The sequence below is a fragment of the Nerophis lumbriciformis genome, linkage group LG04 (assembly GCF_033978685.3).
Source record: "Nerophis lumbriciformis linkage group LG04, RoL_Nlum_v2.1, whole genome shotgun sequence".
In the NCBI taxonomy this organism is placed as follows: domain Eukaryota; kingdom Metazoa; phylum Chordata; class Actinopteri; order Syngnathiformes; family Syngnathidae; genus Nerophis; species Nerophis lumbriciformis.
Window position 1 is genome coordinate 20,372,327 of NC_084551.2, and position 21,918 is coordinate 20,394,244.

At 38.9% G+C, this 21,918-nt stretch overlaps 1 protein-coding gene across 2 annotated transcripts in view; it reads right to left on the reverse strand.

The window, feature by feature from the left end:
• Nucleotides 1–269: 269 nt before the first annotated feature.
• trak1a (trafficking protein, kinesin binding 1a) overlaps nt 270–21,918 on the reverse strand; it is a 79,808-nt gene continuing 58,159 nt past the window's right edge. For both annotated transcript variants that reach the window (XM_061950373.1, XM_061950381.1), the window contains 10 exons: nt 21,752–21,830; nt 21,538–21,668; nt 21,392–21,466; nt 16,616–16,753; nt 16,018–16,094; nt 15,697–15,936; nt 11,560–11,888; nt 9,281–9,697; nt 4,315–4,417; nt 270–1,414 (listed from right to left, as the gene is read on the reverse strand). In XM_061950373.1, coding sequence (XP_061806357.1) covers nt 484–1,414; nt 4,315–4,417; nt 9,281–9,697; nt 11,560–11,888; nt 15,697–15,936; nt 16,018–16,094; nt 16,616–16,753; nt 21,392–21,466; nt 21,538–21,668; nt 21,752–21,830 — 2,520 coding nt within the window. In that variant the 3' untranslated portion in view covers nt 270–483. The remainder of the gene's footprint in view (nt 1,415–4,314; nt 4,418–9,280; nt 9,698–11,559; nt 11,889–15,696; nt 15,937–16,017; nt 16,095–16,615; nt 16,754–21,391; nt 21,467–21,537; nt 21,669–21,751; nt 21,831–21,918) is intronic.

Here is a 21,918-nt window from a genome sequence, read left to right on the forward strand (position 1 = left end):
TGTCGAATAACTGCCAGTGTATTCTTGCACATCTGTGAAATCATTGGACATTGAAATTAGAAAATTTAACAACTTAGTAAAAATCATGCATACTGTAGTACAACAACAAAAATGGCCAAAATACAGCAAACATTTACCTAAAAGGAGCAACAAGTCAGCCTTTGTACCCTGAGGGTTAAAATGTAGTGAGCGGGGACATCAACTAATCCTTCTCATCGCACATTTACAGTATCTGACCATGTCAATGTTTTTTTAAATACCTATCATGTTCGGGCCAGTATGGACAAATAATGTTTTAGTGCCATTTTTCACGTTGATACAACAAAAGGAGAGAAATTTAAGGCCAAATTGGGTTTTTTCATGAATAGTGTATTGCACATACCGTGTACATTATTAATGCACACAACATCCTCATTCTGACATGAACTCACCGTACGTTTACATTGAAATGATGACTGCTAGCAAAGTACATACGCGGGTTACTCATGAAAATTCACGCTTGTGTCCACATTGTCCATCGCTAATTGAATCCTGCAAAGTTTTAGTCGTTTTGGCTTGTCTCTGGTCAGTTTCCGGGGTCTTTGTAGACACAGTGTGATTTCTTTTGTCGTGTGAATGCAAAATATGTTGTGTTTGTATCACGTGTGTTGTGGCCATGTCACTAGTGGGGGGGCCTCCTGGATCTTTCATGGCCATACTGGCTCCCACCATAGCAGGATAGCTTCTGTTCCTCCTCAATCCTGTGTTCAGACCCGGAAGCCCCCCGCCCAGCGCTGTGCTCCCGAGCCCAGTGGATCCGAACAGACGACTTGCTGGCGAGACAGAGGCAGCTTGAGGCGGAAGGGTCCGGAACCTTTTCAGTTTTTCCACGAGTCTCAGGTTCAACGCCTCATCTGTCTGACCGCCTCGCTCCCTCTCAGCATCGCCGAGCACTTCCCGTAGAATGACACGTGCCGGCTTGGAGGCGAGGAAGGTGTCAAAGTACGGTGGGTCGTCATCGGAGGGGCTGAACTGAAAAACTGGGCAGGCGGTGGCGGATTTGGAAGAAGAACGTGGGGAATTTGGAGGAGTGGAAGGCTGGAGGAGGAGGTGGTTTTCATCCTCCTCTGGTGTCTGAGTGAACTTTGGTGTCTCAACTCCCCTTCGTGGCGTTGAAGCGCCGCTGGCGTCCAACCCTCGGTCCCAGCTGCTGGGGTCGTACACCGACGCGGAGATGCCGTGTTCAAGCAGGAGGTGCACGAGGCCTAGCGAGGTGCTGGTGGTCTTGGTGGAGTCTCGGAGGTTGGTGGAGGATTCGGCCAGGGAGAGGCGGCGTGGGGTGCAGCATGGGGTGTAGGAGGGCGTGAGTGGGGCGGAGAAGGCGACAGGAGCTGGAGTGGATGTAACGCTGCTTTGACACGAGGTTACGGCTGAGCTGGAAATGGGACAAGCGAAAAATGGTGGAAGATGGAGGATGGGTTGAAGGAGCAGCATGGATGTAGAGAGAGAAAAGGACATTGAGTTAATATTTGTAAATGTAATTTAGTGTGTTATTAGTCACCGGAAAACCATTAATAGTAAGTCTAGCAAACACACCAGCATTGTTAGTCATCACTTATTGTCTTTGGATGCTCAGACAGGGTTTCCCCGACATGTAATTGATGGTGGTTCACCGCCACGCAAAATACAAGCAGCCACACCTTAAAAATATGCAGTTTGTTTTAAATGAGAACTTTTTTTCTTTTTTTTTACGTGAAAACAAATTTAAGCAATATATTGTATGAATGGATGTATTTTATATACCGTATTTTTCGGACTATAAGTCGCTCCGGAGTATAAGTCGCACCGGCCGAAAATGCATAATACAGAAGGAAAAAAACATATATAAGTCGCACTGGAGTATAAGTCACATTTTTGGGGGAAATTTACTTGATAAAACCCAACACCAAGAATAGACATTTGAAAGGCAATTTAAAATAAATAAAGAATAGTGAACAGGCTGAATAAGTGTACGTTATATGAGGCATAAATAACCAACTGAGAACGTGCCTGGTATGTTAACGTAACATATTATGGTAAGAGTCATTCTAATAACGATAACATATAGAACATGCTATACGTTTACCAAACAATCTGTCACTCCTAATTGCTAAATCCCATGAAATCTTATACGTCTAGTCTCTTACGTGAATGAGCTAAATAATATTATTTGATATTTTACGGTAATGTGTTAATAATTTCACACATAAGTTGCTCCTGAGTATAAGTCGCACGGCCAAACTATAAAAAAAAACTGCGACTTATAGTCCGAAAAATATGGTAGTCTATTATTTACGTACTATTGACCTATATGCTTTATTTTGAAAATAAATAAATAAATGAGCATCTGAACGACGTTGAAACCCGGCAAAAGTAAGGAGAGAAAGTTGAAGAGAAAGGTATTTATATATATTTAATGCATTTCTTGTTTAAGCCTGTGTAAACTATCCTAATTTTGACATTACTATCGACAATAATGTCTAACTTTATGCCGTGTGCGTCTTCAAACCTCCGTTTCGACATCTCTGTGTGGGAGAAGTGTGTTTTCTCTGTGTACTCCAGCTTCCTCCCACATCCAAAAAATAAGCATGTTAGCTTTATTGAAGACTGTAAATTGTCCATAAGTATGAAAGTGAGTGTGAATTTTCCTTATTAAATAAAAATATATGCATCATTGCCAGTCAAATTAATCGTGATGTCATAAACATGACACCCCGAGCCACGCTCCCACCACCACATTATAGTGGCAATCTGGGGAAACCCTGTCACTGTATTATATACTGTATAGATCAGGGGTCGGGAACCTTTTTGGCTGAGAGAGCCATGAAAGCCAAATATTTTAAAATGTATTTCCGTGAGAGCCATATAATATTTTTTAATACTGAATAAAGATGCGTGCATTTTTAAGTAAGACCAACATTTTTAGAGTATAATAAGTCTCTTATTCTTTTTAATAACATTGTTATTCTGAAGCTAACCAATAATAAACAAAATACTTCTTACCATTAATGCGACTTCTTGAACAGGTGAGGTAAAAAACGGATGGATGGATTAAAATGCATGAGAATGTTTTATATTTTGAACGTTATTTTTAACACTGTGATTACCAGCTGAATTATTCATTACTTATCGTGTTAAGCAATGTCAGCTAAGATTTATCTGAGAGCCAGATGCAGTCATCAAAAGAGCCACATCTGGCTCTAGAGCCAGAGGTTCCTTACCCCTGGTATAGATAATATGTAAATATTACATATATGTTATATTTTATATTGCTATTATGGTACATGTTTAGTCTACTTTATACCTGCATTATCCTTTCCATCCTTACACTTTCCATCCTTTGGAACTGAGCTACTGTGTGGAACAATTTCCCTTGTGGATCAATAAAGTTTGTCTAAGACACAGGATTGCCAGATCTCTTAACTAAACCATGTTTGGTTTCACTTACAACCACTTGTTAACTCACCAAGCTTCTAACATATACAGTAGCATCTCAGTTTTCATACACCCCACTATTAGGATCATTTGTTTTTTAAATTTGCTCCCAAATTATGTTCCAGTTTTCATATACCGTCTCTGTTATCGTGCTTGTGGATGGAATTTTTTTTACATTGTGACATAATGGGAATTTACAACACATTTCAACAAACATAGTACAATTTAAATACACACTTTGCTCACAATGTGGATAAAAGGTGTGGTCGCGTATCATTTTCCATGAAGTAGCCTGTTAGTGGTACCAAAAACAACACCAGTATGAGACTCCTGTGGCACAGGACTGTATTTAATCAAATTAGCCCGATCATCAGTATCTACCACTACACTATTATTAATAATCAACATTCCAGCTGAAGGCACAGCACAGTTAAGATGAGTTCAGTGATTGGGTCACTCATGTCTTGTTAGTTATCTACTGTAAATGTAGCTCTCGAGGCAAATGTAGATGTTAGTTATAATACATATTTGAGTTATCAGCCAGATTTGCCTCAAATGTTATACACACACACACACACACACACACACACACACACACACTCCCATGCCTTCCCTCACCCACAAGCAACTCAGTGGGTGCAGTCAGTGGGTCTGCTCTACACCAGCCATGACAACCATATGATACAACTCCACTTCCTCTTCCTCCTCACATGACCTGCCCAGGCCAATGACAGACAGAGTAAGCTAAGGTGGCAGCGCTATCCGAACTAGAAAAGTATTTACAGTAGACCATAACAAATACATTCAAGTCAAGTATTTCATGTTTTCAAGTAATTCCGATTTTTTTTTTTTTTTTGATACCTTGGGGACACGGAAGTCAGCTGATCAGAGGGGTGGAGAATCCTGCAGGTGGTGAAGGTGTATGTGGAGCTAGTGTGCGATACACACTTCCCTGGGAAGTTGGCTACATGACAGAAAAGAAGAGAAGAGAGGTCAGGGCAGAATATAGGAAGATGTTAGTAATATTCAGTCAAATATACCCAAATACAACATATTGAGAGGGGGGGAAAGGGCCAGTATCAGCCACCTGAAGCAAAAGCAGAAGCATTCGTTTATCCAATATGAAATATTAGTATATATATTTGCAATTTAATCCTTGTGGTCACTACAGTGGACAGATACATTTCAAGTGGGGTTTTCGCTGATGCACACAAGTCTCATGTCAAAGGTGCACTGTTGTAAGGGCATATACGACAAGACGGACGATAGACATGCAAAGCAGGGTGAGGAATATTTGGTGCCCTGAGCAGAAATTGATTTTAAAAAATGTGCGTGCAAAATAACTAATCTAACATACATTTGCACATGTTCCTGACACATCACTGGACACTAGGGCTACACCATTTTGAGAAAAAACCTAATTACATTTTTCTCTCCAGTGAGAGTGTGATTGGATTTGCGATTTTTATATTTTAGACGTACAAACGCCTAAAACTTTGAAAATAATGAGTAAATGAAAACATGTTACTTTTAGACCGTCAATCAACATATTCTTGTCTCTAGATGCCACACAATATGAAATATGTAACAAAATAAAACAACAAAACAATATGCAATAATGTACCGGTACTTCCAAAAATATTTGGCTTTATGCAGACGGACTTAGAGCTTTTGTCTACATAATGAATGCTCTTAAACCTCAAGAATTAATCTATAAGACAAAACCGTAACCAATAATACTAATAATAATGCAAGTAACCATTTAAAATGATATCAACGTATTTGTTATTACTGTAGAATTATTTACCATTGTACTGTAATTGGAAGTTAAATACCTTTGTTATCCTAAATAAATAAACAAACCAAAATAAAAATGTACTTATTAATGGACTGTAAGCAAACATTTAACCTAAATAGGTATTGAACATTTTAAAGTGTATGTTTTTTTTTGAGTTGGAAAAATTATGTCGGACATTGTCTTTTCGTTTATTGCCATCACGTGACCACGCCAGCAACTTTGCTCTTTCGTCTGTGTTGATGGGCTCAAATTGCCCATCTGATTTGTAGCTGAAAAATTCCCACAAGGCTTTTTAATCGTATTTTTTCCTCCTAATTTTGTGGAGTCGCAAAGCTCTCTGTACTGCGAGTGTGTTGGTGGCGGCGCCCCAAACGAGTCTCCGCCGAGACAAAGATAGTTAAAGACTGAAAAGAGGGGTCAGTCTGTTTAGTTAATTTTACTGTTAAATAAATGCGCTCAGGTGCAGAGAGCGATACAAAAAGTCTTTATTTCGGTTTGAAGCGAGAAACAAACAAATGTGAGGCTCAACAATTCTGTAGGCAAACATGGCTGTCACTCAAATGTCGGTCAAAAGTGGAGAAAAAAACAAAACAACCTCAGCCTCTTGCGGTTATTTACCGCACTAATTAAAAATTCAATGTCGATTCGATTTCGATTAATCGTGCAGTCCTACTGGCCGGGATTTGATACCAGCACTAATGCTTTGCGCCACCAGGGACAATGACAACGTGGGTAAATGTTTCATTATTTTATCAGTGACAGAGCAGGAAGGGGCTCAGAATTATTGCTGTAAAATTTTATATAAAGTGCTGTGTAAAGGCCCTCCGCACAGCTCGGTATCTGTGTAAGGAGTGACGACCCTGATCTGAAATTCCTTTTATTCTAAAGCGCTCCTGCATGTATAAAAATCAGCAGACATCAAGCAACCACTAAGTAGTAATATACATTAAAAATTACTTACATATTTATTATGTGGGTTGAGTAAATTGTGATTAATCATGTTTCTATAAGGCTGGCTATATTTTGACTGTCATGTAAAGCATGGCTGCATATCATCTGCAGCTACCTCATGGCTGCAAATAAATAAATGTATGTTACTAGAATGTAACAGTATTTTGTGGATGTTACAATTACTGCCTGTCATCTTTTAAAAAGGTTGTTTTGAAATCAGGAGGCTTAATGTTTTTTTGCAATACATTAACCCTATTGGAGTATATACTGTACTACAAATACGTGAACACATTCTTGAAGATCATTATAAAAACATTTAATCTTATTTTAGCCATGTTTTCTAAAAAATATATTTAATCAAATAAACCTCACGCATGTCGTCCACCCTAGTGGAAATTTAATCGACATATTGCAATATAATGTTTTATCGTGAACCAAATATTGCATGTCGTATTGCATTGGGAGGTACCATGAGAGAAAAACACAAAAAATCCTGAAATCGTATTTCATGCATGAAAGGGGTTAATATTGTTGAGTCATACTATCCCAAGCAAAAATGCATGGTCATGTTTTCGGATCATTCTGTATGGCACTGTCCATACGAACTAACTTCACTTATAATACCCGCTTTATCCTTACAAAAAACAACTTCATAATTTGTTCAGGGTCAAATGTGTTATATGCAACTGAACATGGATTAAAAACACTTGCACAAAACAGAAGATTGCAGTATTTTCCACCAGGGCTGCACAATTTTGAGAAAACAATCTTATTTGTGATTTTTCTCTCCAAAATTGCGATTGCGATTTGATTTACGATTTTTCCTTTGTATACATATGAATGCATAAAATTGCTAAAATAAGGAGGGCACATCTTTTTTTGGACTGTCAATCAACATATTCATGTTTCAAGGTGCAATAACCTACTTTCAAAAATATTTTTCATCAAGCAGACACATTCAGAGCTTTTGTCCACATCATGCTCTTCTTAAACTGAAGAAATAAACAATAAAAACGATGTAGTATTTATATTGTAATGTACATAATAATAACGCAATTTAAAAAGCTATACACTTTTATTTCTCATTACTGTGGAATTGTTTACTACTGTACTGTAATTGGAAGGAACGTTTTTTTTAGTTATGCTAAATAAATAAACACACAAATTAAATAAAATGGACTCATTTCTGTGAGCAAATATGTAACTTAAATAGATATTAAAAGTGCATTTGTTTTCTCAGTTGGAAAAACTAGGTCGAGTTGTCCTTTTTTTTCGCAGCCAATCACGGCATTGTCACTTTTTTGGCAATGTTGATGGGCTCATATTGTGCATTCGGTTGAAGCTGAAATATTACCACAACGGGACATTTGGCTTTGTAATCATATGATTTCCTCTTTTTATTGTTACTTTGTGCAAATTCCTACTAGTGAGTCGCGAGTAGGGAGGCGTGAATCCTGTGTGTAAGCTGGAAGTCCTGCTCTCTGCCCATTGAGACAAAGATTGTGAATGACTGTGAAGACCGCTCACTGCATTCAGTAAATTCTACTGTTAAATAAACGCTCAGGTGCTGAAAGCAATGCACAGAGTGAGACCTCTTTCTCCCTGTTTGAAGCAAGTATTTTAACTTAATTTTCATTTATCGTTCGATTGACTTATTGACTATTGACTTAGGCCAGACAATTATGGCAAAAATAATGAAATTTTTTTTTATTGATATTGAAGTCACAATTATTCATAATTTGAAAACATTAATATTGTACCACCAAAACTCAACTTTCAATATAATTTAAAAGAACAACTACAGTATTTTTCGGACTATAAGTCGCTCCGGAGTATAAGTCGCACCGGCCGAAAATGCATAATAAAGAAGGAAAAAAACATATATAAGTCGCACTGGAGTATAAATCGCATTTGTGGGGGAAATGTATTTGATAAAATCCAACACCAAGAATAGACATTTGAAAGGCAATTTAAAATAAATAAAGAATAGTGAACAACAGGCTGAATAAGTGTACGTTATATGAGGCATAAATAACCAACTGAGAACGTGCCTGGTATGTTAACGTAACATATTATGGTAAGAGTCATTCAAATAACTATAACATATAGAACATGCTATACGTTTACCAAACAATCTGTCACTCCTAATCGCTAAATCCCATGAAATCTTATATGTCTAGTCTCTTACGTGAATGAGCTAAATAATATTATTTGATACGCGAGTTTAACAATTCTGATTGGCGAACATGTCTGTCACTCAAATGCCGGTGACGGCGGACAAAGTACGGCGTTTTGGTAATCACACTAATTAAAACCTTGATGCCAATTTATCGTGCAGCCCTATTTTCCACTGTGTTTAGTTTTAATTAAGGCTTTAGCTGTGCTACTTGGAGCAAGAACAAGCAGTGTGTGTTGTGAGAGGACTCCCAGCACAGCCGAGCCACGAGGTCAACTCCGATATAAACCAGCTATGATTGTCATGTGTTCATGTGACTCAGACAGCTGCTCCAATAACACCTGATATATGACTCACATGACTCTGAGCGTCCACTGCAGCTGCAGCCGCTTTTAAAAGTCGATAGCCATTCAGCGCTGCAGCCCAACACTCAGAGTGGGTGACATTAGTACCCACAAAGGACACCTTGACGTTTTACGGCTTAAAGAAGATTGGTGTTATGGCCGTAAAAAAGATGCATACTGGACAAACTAATGAGATTTAAAACGAGCTGTTTTGATTGGTAATGCCTCAGACAAATCAATAAAGAATATGCACCCCAATGCAACCAAAAGGAAACTACGCAGAGAGTAAAGGAAATTAAAATAGAAGTAAAAGAGATAACAAAAAGTGTAAGTACTCTTTTTGGATGAAGTTCCGTGTCTGCACACACTGGGACTGCAGATGGGATGAAGGCATGACCATGCAAGATGTGATGTCACACTGGGATGCTGGGGGGGGGTCTGTTGAATTACTTTCCTGAATGTGCCCCTCCCACCTATTACACCCCCTGCCCCACGATATCCCCATGCTCCAGGGTGAGGAGATAAGAAACAAAGACACCAGCTAAGAGACTCCCTCACCAGGCAGGTGGTCCAATGTGCCGAGCTCCTTGAAGTCCACATGCCCGTTCATCTTAGAGGAAGACTGCGGTGAGGAAAAGGGCGGCGGGCTTGCAGAGGGACTGACATGTCCGTCTTTCAGCAGAATTGTCTCCCTTTCGCCACACAGTGTTTCAGATCGGCTACTGGCGTCGACGTTGCTATTTGTGTTGCAGCAAATGGAAGGAGAAGAGGTAGAACACGGAAGGTCCGCTAAGCCCGGTAACGATTCACTTAAGACTTCGTCCTCCTCGGGTTGGTCAAGCTGCCAGCCAGCCGCCTCGTCTTGCTCGTGCGATAAAGTGCGGAAGCCTTTAGTGACCACCCCAGGTCGATGATCCAGCAGAGCGCCCATGTGGGGTTGAGCCAACTGCTGCCATGCATGGAGTGTAGCGGAGCCTATAGGGGAGGCAAGTCAGAAAAATAGTTATTTTCAGGACTCTTTCATCAAAAAGCAGCTTTTTAACAGATTACTTTGTTATTAACTACAAAGCTCATTTAGTTTTTAATGAACTTCACGGGGAAATAAATCTACGTTAATTATTTTGAGTGGACAGACCAAGTACATGTATCTACTCCGTTATCTAGTATATGTATTTGTGTGGGTTGGGCATGCTGTTTACATGTGTGAACATAACTGGAAAAAAAATTGTGACAAACACTTCCCATGTTACAAGCACACTAGCAGACCCGAAAAGTAACATATGTCATGTCATATATTAAGTTTTATGTTTTCTTAATATGTGCTGTACAAGTATGACTCATTTCTGCAGTAATAAAGTAAAGTTGTGGCATGTATGACAGGAAAGAAAAACATAAAAAAGATGTCAGTACACAAAGCAATGGCACAAAAAGAACAAGGAAAAAGTAGGTAAGAAAATTAGTAGGCTTTTATTCAAGTCTTTCACAAAGAAAACAGAAAGGCAGAACAGTAAAATGACTGCAAATACAAGACCAAACTGAAGAAAAGGGATGAGAGGAGGCCTGGGCAGATAATACATTTTGCTGGAGGATATATTGTCAAACATTATTGCCGATAAAAGATATTGTTTTAGGCATTATTTTGCGGTCAGATTATTAAAGCAAGTATTACTTTCAAACGCATTCAACTTTGATTTCTCATTACTTTTTTTTACCATTACAATCGGAAGGTCAAAAACTTTTAATCGTCCCAACTAAATAAACAAAAACAAAAAATGTAATATCACTCCTGTCAATTTTTATTTATTGTTCAATTACTTTATTTATTGACTATTAGCCCAGGCCTAGATGAGAGAAAGTAAAGTGAAATGGACAAAAAGTGCAAGGAGAAGCACTAATGAAACGTCACACATTTCCAACGAATAGAATTGTAAAATGGATCTGCATCTCACAGTCATGATGCCACTAAAATACAGAACTGCAAATACTTAAACATGTGCAAAGGACAATAATCAGTCATGCAATATGAACAAAACATAACCCAATGTTGCTGTATTTCGCAGGCTGCTTAATCAGTCTTTCTGCTTCTATACTGGGGTGAAATAGCAGATAAGAACCACTAGGTGGTGCCACAAAATAGTAAATGGTTGACGGGACATACACGAGTGGTGAATGCTATAAAGACTTATTATTTTAGTACATTTAATATAACAAAATATGTGGTTTAAGGCAGTTAAGGATGTTCTGTGTGTTGTTTGTTACATAAAGCAATTGTCAACTCAAACTGCAAACATAACAAATATTGCATTATTTATTTCCCAATAAAAACAAGCTACAACAAATGCCTCTTAAGTGGCCATGTTGTTTTGTCTGTGATTAACAAACAGTGTGAAATGTTGTGTTCTAAAACTGGCCACCCCAAAATCCATGAACGTACTAATATTCTTACTGTATATGAAACACAATGTATTATATTTCAAACCAGCAGCGTGGTTGTGTGTGTCTGAAGTAGAAGGAGTGCTGCACGTTCAAGCTGCCTTCCTGTGGTTCTAACACCTGCAGCAGACCTGTGACTGCAGAGGGCGGAGCTCGGAGGCGAGACTGTGAGCTCCTCTGCAGGCTTTGAGGACTTAAAACAAATCTGGATTGATGACAAGTGTGTAAAATTAGATATTGATAGTCAAACTGATTTTGAATCTTTTCTGACTGAGTCTGATCCTTATGCTGTTTGATATCAGGATGTAGAGATTTCTGACCAGTATCATTGTGTATGGGAATAGGATTGTCTTTGTGCTTGTGTGGAGGATTAAAAGAATTGTGGCTCTGAGAGGAGTAATCACCTTCTAGCGGCTTTACAATCTGCAGCTTCTCCGGCAGGTAGGATCTGGCGGTGAACGAGTACCCCGACCACACGCTGCCCAAGGATGGATGTGAGCACAGTGAGAAGAGACTTTCTGTTGGAGTCCCCGGTCCTCCGCTACTTCCACTTCCTCCTTTTTCCTCCTCTTTGGCAAGGTAAGCCAGCTTCCTCTCCCTCTCCTCATCGAAGAAACGTTTTTCTGAGAGGTAGTTGTCGCGGCGGAGAGACAGACGCCGCAAGGCTGCCTCCAGGTCCCGACTGCCAGGGGTGCCTGGAGTTCCAGGGGGCCGCTTGTTCGAATCCTCTGACCTGGACAGAGAGACAATAGTTTTACAACCAAGTTAAAAGTATTAAAAGTGTATACAAACAATACATCAATACCTGCCTTTTTTTTGTATGATCAAATACTGTAAAAAAATTGCCTCCAGTTTGCCCTTGCTCATGAATTCTAATGGAGGTGTGGGGAGTGTAGCATAAGGCGTGGCATAACTCTGCGTCACAATACACCTCATACGCGCCTGGTTTGCCAGAAAATAAGACGTGGCAAAAATGATCTGTGATTCACTTTAGCCACTTTGCAGCTATATTTAGCGAGTAGAGGTACATATAATAAGTGAAAAAGAGGTGTAAGTAATCAAATACGAGTGAGAGCGGAGATCTATCACCCATGGAGTGTGCATTACCACAGAAACCTCCAGAACAGTGCAAACCAAACTTTATTACTTCCATAATTTGCTAAGAAAACATCAATAGAGGATGTAAAATAGTTGACAGTTGTTGTTCTTTATGAACATATTTATAAGCACAAGGGAGATGTCCCGATCCCGATCATGGGATCTGATTAGGGCTGATATTTACCTATTTTAACTAATCTGTAGTGAGTACCGGCATTTGTTGGTACTGGTTTCAAATTGGGTGGGTGCAGGAGGACCATTAAGATTCTGGACAAATGATACGGCTATCTGTATTTTTTTTTTATCCAGCTGACCATCGTAATTATGACACGCTGTCACATATATGCTACGCATATAAAAAGACACCAGTAGGATCTGATAATCATCTTGGAATAATCCCAAATACGAAAGCAACCGTTTGTAATACAACAATATTTCCTCCTCAAAAGTCCCTTAAAGTCAGAGTTAATATCATTTTGAAGTGAATGAGATTCACTCACGACCGGCGCTACCACGCTTCATCAGCCTTTCCTCCTAGCGATCCAGTAATCCACAGGCCAAATATTATTCCATTTAAAGAAGTGAAAAATTGAAGCAATATAATAATCCATAAAGTTGCTCTGAAGCAAGATAGCATCCGCTGACAGGTTTCTCCATCTGACATCACTGCATGGCGCCACGTTTGCGTGGCATCAACACATGCCCACCCACCTAACATGCTAATTAATTGTGTTGATTTATATGATATATCTTATAAGATATATCACGTAAAAGGTCTGCGCTCTTCAGATGAATGCCATACAATAAATATTATTTCCATCTGAATGTAATTGTAATGAATATAAACAGTGATTGTGTGGTCTTTACAAGATGATGACATAGCAACTGCATTGCACCTTGCACTGCAAACATAGTGGACTTTTTTGAGACTTAAAAAGCAGTTGTTGAAGACATTTCAATGAAGAAATATCGGTATCGATATTGTTATCGATAAAATCCTGAGGATACATCCCTAGTGATCGGCTGGTGAGCTACCGAGCCCAGACAATCTTCACCACAGATGTGTCCCAGTTAGGGCTGTGATGATCCATTGAGTAAATTGATACATTCAATTAGAAAAAAGCATCAGTCTGTATTTGTTGTTTCTATGATTTGTTTAATGATTAAAATAATCGCAAGACTGCTCCAGTGGAGCACACATGAGAGGGGTCCATGCTGACATGGCTTGCGCTGCCGTAGATGTGGCCTGAGTGCGCATGTGGGACCGGGGACAGAGGAGTGCAGATAAAGAGAGATAGGTCAAAGAAAAACAACGAGAAAGTCCACGTGAGAGGGGAGGAGATAAGCTGTCGAAGATTTTGCGATAATTTATTTTTAATGTCCTTGTTTTTATTACAAAAAAATATTTTTGGGGGTGATTTTTGTTCTTGTTTACAAACTAAGGGAGTAAGTCTCTGGAACCTACTCAGTGGCCTTGTGGTTAGAGTGTCCGCCTTGAGATCGGTAGGTTGTGAATTCAAACCCCGGCCGAGTCATACCAAAGACTATAAAAATGGGACCCATTACCTCCCTGCTGGTACTCAACATCAAGGGTTGGAATTGGGGGTTAAATCACCAAAAATGATTCCCGGGAACGGCCACCACTGCTGCTCACTGCTCCCCTCACCTCCCAGGGGGTGAAGAAGGGGATGGGTCAAATGCAGAGGACAAATTTCACCACACCTATTGTGTGTGTGACAATCATTGGTACTTTAACTTTAACTTTAATACAGGAAGGCTTGAAGGGCAAATCCCAAATGATTTAAATGGGAGCCAAAAGTAGTTTTTCCTTTTGTTCTGTTATTGTGCATTAGCTATTTTATTTTGTTAAAAAATGTGTATGTAGCATTAAATACCACACATGTAAAACAGCATTTACAACTATATTGGCAACTTCTAAATGTAATAATATATGTACCCACCTCCAAAGACATGTACCTGGGGATAGGTTGATTGGCAACACTAAATTGGCCCTAGTGTGTGAATGTGAGTGTGAATGTTGTCTGTCTATCTGTGTTGGCCCTGCGATGAGGTGGCGACTTGTCCAGGGTGTACCCCGCCTAACGCCTAAATGCAGTTGAGATAGGCTCCAGCACCCCCTGCCACCCCAAAAGGGACAAGCGGTAGAAAATGGATGGATGGATAGATGTTTTATAAAAATGTGTTGTCGTGCTTACTTTAGTTATTTGCTATATAACATTTTCAGAATTATGATCTATTGTCAAAGTATCAGATCGGGACTTGAAATCAGATCGGATCTGATGCCAAAAAATCAGATTAGGATCAAAGGCCTAAATTGTTGATTGGTCCATCCCTAAAGCACAGTATTGTTTATTTTTGATATTGGGAGGCTAAAGGCCTCTTGGCAGCTGATACTGCAATGTAAACTCTGTGCACAAATATGTTAAAGGACAGTGATCTTAAATACTTGACAGTTTAAAACAGTTTTCAATAAAGAAGTGAATTTAAAAGTACCGTACATGGGTTAAGTGTTTTTACTTATGTTGTGGTATAAAATGAGTATAAATAATTCATAGATATCATTATCGGCTAGAGGTGGGGGAAATAATCGATTTTTAGATGTATCACAACACCGACATGGACGATTATAAAGTCAATTAGTAAACATCAATAATTGATCATCGATTTATTTATTGTAAAAAAAGTCATGCAGACAGTTTAAAATTTGGCTGACTGCACCGAGAGATCCGACTAGCTCCTTTATTTTAGGGTACTTATGTTTTAGTTTTGTTCACATTTCCATAAATGTAATAAATGTGATGGCAATTTCCTATTAGAATTGCACTGTTTTTAAAAGTTGCAAGTGATACAATGTTTATTTAGTGAAGTGAAAAGAAATGTAAAATTGCCTCATCCATCCATCCATTTTCTACCGCTTATTCCCTTTGGGGTCGCGGGGGGCGCTGGAGTCTATCTCAGCTACAATCGGGCGGAAGGCGGGGTACACCCTGGACAAGTCGCCACCTCATCGCAGGGCCAACACAGATAGACAGACAACATTCACACTCACATTCACACACTAGGGCCAATTTAGTGTTGCCAATCAACTTATCCCCAGGTGCATGTCTTTGGAGGTGGGAGGAAGCCGGAGTACCCGGAGGGAACCCACGCAGTCACGGGGAGAACATGCAAACTCCACACAGAAAGATCCCGAGCCCGGGATTGAACCCAAGACTACTCAGGACCTTCGTATTGTGAGGCAGATGCACTAACCCCTCTGCCACCGTGAAGCCCAAAATTGCATCAATATACATAAATTAAAGATGCATCAATAATCGATTTTTTATCGACTTGTAGCTCCTGAAACCTAATCGCAATCCAATCGTGAGGTGGCTGAAAATTCCCACCCTGAAATTCTGGTATTGTGACAAAAACGTTAGTACCCATCATCCGGTGTCTCCAGGATACAGCTACTTCTGTTGTCCAGAACAATCCCACTTCCTGTCTCACTGCCATATATGGAATTGGAGCAAGGCGTGCCGACCCGGCTGGAGCGGCCCGAAGTGATGCATGATGACTGATTGGAGCCTGGGATGTTCAGCGGGGAAGGGGCGAGTGATGAACGCTGCTGCCGCATGAGGTTGAGGTTTTTAACGGTCTGGAACACACGTTTTGGCTGCAGTCTACAATGACAAATCACAGAAAAAAAAAAGAATAACACAGATGTGAAGAATGACGCCAACCTGTTTTTTAATGATGTGCACCTCTGCTCCTCTACATCTGGGTCATCCATCTGTAGCTCTTTTCTCATAGTGCCTTCTATTTCTGCAGCCAGAGAATCCTAGAAAAGGCAAATTATTCAAACAAATATGTACTTCTCATACAGTGGGAGGAAAAAGTATGTGAGGTATCTGAATTTCTTATCGTTCTACAAAAATTGGTGATCAGACCATAAATTATGGTCTAACCTTCAATTAAATTACACAGTCTGCTTGAACTTAACAATTTTATGTTTTCACATTTTGTGCAACAATCAGCATGCATTTGACCATTCCTTTTGCTTTTAGTGTGCTGCCGTGTGAAGTAAAAAAGAACTGTAACAATTTTGTAAAGAGAAATAGTCCAAAATTAATTCTGATTGTTGCATATCTCATCTGCAACTACAGGAAATATTTGGTTGAGGTTCCTCCCTGTCCTGCAAATGTTAACATATTATACTCAATAAAAATATGGAAACATAAAGCTATTTATGTGGTACTAGATTAAGCAGACTCTGTTTATTGTTGACCATATTTTATGAACAATTTAAGAAATTCCAAAGGGTTCACATACTTTTTGCTGTGAAACAAAAAAAAGTATCACCATTGGGAACAAGCCCAGAGAATGGAAACGCCTCTGAGTGTTAGGTGGATGAGCTTTATTTCTTAGGTTCTTCAGCTCTTCTTGAGCCTCATGCAGTATCTCCATGCACTCTGCATACTTGTCTTGCAACTCACGCAACTATTGGAGGGGGGAAAGTAAAAACAAGGGTAAAGATACATAAAGTAAATCAAACAGAAGTAATTTTTTACAAACCCTGTTTCCATATGAGTTGGGAAATTGTGTTAGATGTAAATATAAACGGAATACAATGATTTGCATATCCTTTGCAACCCATATTCAATTGAATGCAAGACAAAGACAAGATATTTGATGTTCAAACTCATAAACTTTATTTATTTTTTGCAAATAATAATTAACTTAAATTTTCATGGCTGCAACACGTGCCAAAGTAGTTGGGAAAGGGCATGTTCACCACTGTGTTACATGGCCTTTCCTTTTAACAACACTCAGTAAACGTTTGGGAACTGAGGAGACACATTTTTAAAGCTTTTTAGGTGCAATTCTTTCCCATTCTTGCTTGATGTACAGCTTACGTTGTTCAACAGTCCGGGGGTCTCCGTTGTGGTATTTTAGGCTTCATAATGCGCCACACATTTTCAATGGGAGACAGGTCTGGACTACAGGCAGGCCAGTCTAGTACCCGCACTCTTTTCCTTTGAAGCCACGTTGATGTAACACGTGGCTTGGCATTGCCCTAAGCAGGGGCATCCATGGTAACGTTGTTTGGATGGTAACATATGTTGCTCCAAAACCTGTATGTACCTTTCAGCATTAATGGCGCCTTCAAAGATGTATACGGTAAGTTACCCATGTATTGGGCACTAATACACCCCCATACCATCACAGATGGTGGCTTTTCAACTTTGCGCCTATAACAATCCGGATGGTTCTTTTCCTCTTTGGTCCTGAGGACACGACGTCCACAATTTCCAAAAACAATTTGAAATGTGGACTCGTCAGACCACAGAACACTTTTTCACTTTGTATCAGTCCATCTTAGATGAGCTCAGGCCCAGCGAAGCCGACGGCGTTTCTGGGTGTTGTTGATAAACGGTTTTCGCCTTGCATAGGAGAGTTTTAACTTGCACTTACAGAAGTAGCGACCAACTGTAGTGACTGACAGTGGGTTTCTGAAGTGTTCCTGAGCCCATGTGGTGATATCCTTTACACACTGATGTCGCTTGTTGAAGCAGTACAGCCTGAGGGATCGAAGGTCACGGGCTTAGCTGATTTCTCCAGATTCTCTGAACCCTTTGATGATATTACAGACCGTAGATGGTGAAATCCCTAAATTCCTTGCAATAGCTGGTTGAGAAAGGTTTTTCTTAAACTGTTCAACAATTTGCTCACGCATTTGTTGACAAAGTGGTGACCCTCGCCCCATCCTTGTTGGTGAATGACTGAGCATTTCATGGAATCTATTTTTATACCCAATCATGGCACCCACCTGTTCCCAATTAGCCTGCACACCTGTGGGATGTTCCAAATAAGTGTTTGATGAGCATTCCTTAACTTTATCAGTATTTATTGCCACCTTTCCCAACTTCTTTGTCACGTGTTGCTGGCATCAAAGTTAATGATTATTTGCAAAAAAAAAAAGTTCATCAGTTTGAACATCAAATATGGTGTCTTTGTAGCATATTCAACTGAATATGGGTTGAAAATGATTTGCAAATCATTGTATTCCGTTTATATTTACATCTAACACAATTTCCCAACTCATATGGAAACGGGGTTTGTACAAGTAATGCATATACATTTCATTTCTCGCATTCTGAAAAGGCATGCAACGATTATAGATTTGGACTGTACGATTATAGTCTGAGTAATACCACGATCATTGTGCATTGATTAATTTCACAACAAAACATTTGTAAAATCACATACTCTTTAGAGATTTCTATGTGTTAGTTATTAATGGCTGATACAAGAGTACCGTAATCAAATAACAATATAATAGCAGTGTAAAATAATACATACTGTATAATCAAAAAGTATTATCAACAATAAATAAATAACTGCAATATTAATACAAGACTATGACTAAATGTATTAATTGCCCAGGATAAAATGTTACTCGTGTGTAATAAAATCAAGTGTTATCTGTCATTCATGCCTGGTATTTATAATCCATACTTGCCAACCTTGAGACCTCCAATTTCGGGAGGTGGGTGCGGGGGGCGTGGTTGGGGCGGGGGCGTGGTTAAGAGGGGAGGAGCATATTTACAGCTAGAATTCACCAAGTCAAGTATTTCAGATATATATATATATATATATATATATATATATATATATATATATATATATATATATATATAAGAAATATTTGACTTTCAGTGAATTCTAGCTATATATACCGGTATATATATATATATATATATATATATATATATATATATATATATATATATATATATATATATATATATATATATATATATATACATATATATAAATATATAAATAAAAGAAATACTTGAATTTCAGTGTTCATTATTTACACATATACACACACATAAAACTCATCTACTCATTGTTGAGTTAATGGTTGAATTGTCCATCCTTGTTCTATTCTCTGTCACTATCTTTCTAACCATGCTGAACACCCTGTCTGATTATGCATTGCTGTGTGGCACGCACAAAAGTGCTTCCATCAAATGCACTAGATGGCAGTATTGTCCTGTTTAAGAGTGTCACAACATTGCTGTTTACGGCAGACGGACTGCTTTACTGTAGACGTTCTTTATATTGTGGGAAAGCGGACTCAAGTCCGCATGGAGCAGGAGGGGGCGTGGCCTCCATTTCCGCCTGAATTTTGGGAGATTTTCGGGAGAAAATTTGTCCCGGTAGGTTTTCGGGAGAGGCGCTGAATTTCGGGAGTCTCCCGGAAAATCCGGGAGGGTTGGCAAGTATGTTATAATCATCAATGTTATGCTGTGTATAAAATAACTGGAATGCACCTAATTAGATCCCAAGGTATAGTGCTGTTATTGTACAAGCTCCTGATGTTAAATTAGTGTTTTACTCTTGCTATATTTACTTACAGTGCCTAAAGTTTATTCAACACAGACAAGAAGAAGCAATCTGTGACGTTAAATGAATAGTATCAGTTGCGGTTTTGTTACACTGAACTGACTCAATGCTAAGCTACTGATTGTAGGTGAAATGTTTATAATTAACTAAATTATTCATGAAGTATTACCACTAACATAATTTAACTCTGTTGCAGTGTTATGTCTTACTTTTACTTTGGCGTGTAAAAATGGGTGAGCCAACATCTTCAATGACTCCTTGGTCACATTTTTTAAGTACCTGAAATGTTCCCACAATGCCGACTGCAGCATTTTTTTTGAGTGGAAAAAAGTTTGCTGCTTTGTCCAGCTGCCATTTTCTAGCTAATGTAGAATACTAGCATGTATCTAGATACTGTAGGTGTGTATAAGTGCGTGCACTGCTGGTGTAGCTTAGTTTTCGTTGGGGCAGGTTGTGCCAAAAATAACGTACAAGCTAATGTCAGTTTATAGCGAGTGAGGAGGACTGAAATATAGAGCTGCACAATTAATCGAAATCGGGTCCACATCAAGGTTTTAATTAGTGTGGTAAATAACCATGAGAGGCTAAAGTTTTTGTTTTTTTCCCTCCGCCGTCGCCGGTATTTGAGTGACCAACATGTTAGCCGATCAGAATTGTTGAGCCTCACATTTGTTCGTCTCTCGTTTGAAACAGAAAAAAAACGTCTTACTTTGTACATCGTTCTTAGCCCCTGAGCGCGTTTATTCAACAGTGGAATTAATTGAACACAGTGACCCCTCTTTTCACTCATTCACAATCTTTGTCTCGGCAGAGAAAAGAGCGGGGTGCCGTCGCCAACACTGTGGTACAGAGAGTTTCGAGACTCGCCAGTGACAATTGCCGCAAAGTAACACAAATTAGGAGGAAACAATAACATTATGAAGCCAGATGTTCCCTTGTGGACATATTTCAACTTCAAATTGAATGGGCAGTATCAACACGGGTGAATAAGCGATCATGTGATAGCAATAAACAGAAAGACAATGTCCAACCTCATTTTTCCAACTGGAAGAAAAAAACATTCTTTAAGATGTTCAACACCTATTTAGATAACATTTTTGCTTTTACAGAAAAGAGTACATTGTTTTTTTGTTTATTTAGGATAACGTTTTTTACCTTCCAATTACGGTACAATGGTAAACAATTCTACAGTACTTATATCCTTTTAAATGAATATTTGCATAAATAATATATATTATTATTACATTACATTTAGTTTTTATCGATTATTTATTCAGTTTAACAGCATGATGTAGACAAAAGCTCTGAGTTGGTTTGCATAAAACTTAAAATTTTTCAAAGTAAATGATTGCATATTGTTTTAATGTGTGGCACCCTGAGATTAGAATATGTTGATTGAGAATCTAAAACTAACATGTCTTCCTTCACTTGTTATTTTCGCAGCTTTATGCATTTTTACGTATATAACATAATCACAAATCGAATCGAAATCACAATTTTGGAGAGAAAAATCGCAATTCGTTTTTTTCCTCAAACTCGTGCAGCCTTACTGAAATAAATTGTGGAGTGCAGCCCTTGCGGTTAAAAAAGCGAGACGCTTTTAACCACATTGAATAGTAAAACCGTTTAATCGTTGCATCCTTAATTCCAAATAGCTATCTTTTTATAATGTATTTTCATCATCCCTTCATGGGCACATCAGAGGGTTTTTTTTTTAATTACCTCAGCAGTGAGTTGTCGCTGGGCATCTTTGGCAGCTCCTAGGTGTTGTGTAAGCTCTTCATTCTCCACAGCATACTGCAAATAAAATACATGTTAAGAAATGTGTATTTGTGAGAGAAGAACTGACACATTCAGTGACTGCACACCATTTTGGCCTTCTTCTGGAGGTCTACTATCTGGGAGAGGAGGTGAGTGATCTCCTCCTGCTGTCTGGAAGCATCCTCAGACTTCCTTGCCAGCTCTTCAGCCAGAGAAGACATTTGCACGTTGGCATCACCTGAGAACATCAGAGGGATGCAGCAAAAGGGAAACTTTTTTACAGTGAAGTTCCAGCCATATAGAAGTTGTTGAAATACTTACGGAGTTCTTTAACACAGTCATTGACCAACTGTTGTTCTTTTTCTTCATAGGAGATTGTTTCTGTTTCTAAATGGCTTGCCTGGAGTAGAAGAAGATAATATACATAAACAGTCCAATATATAACTTGTACTAACACAGGAGACATGTCTGAGATGTAAATTAAGGTA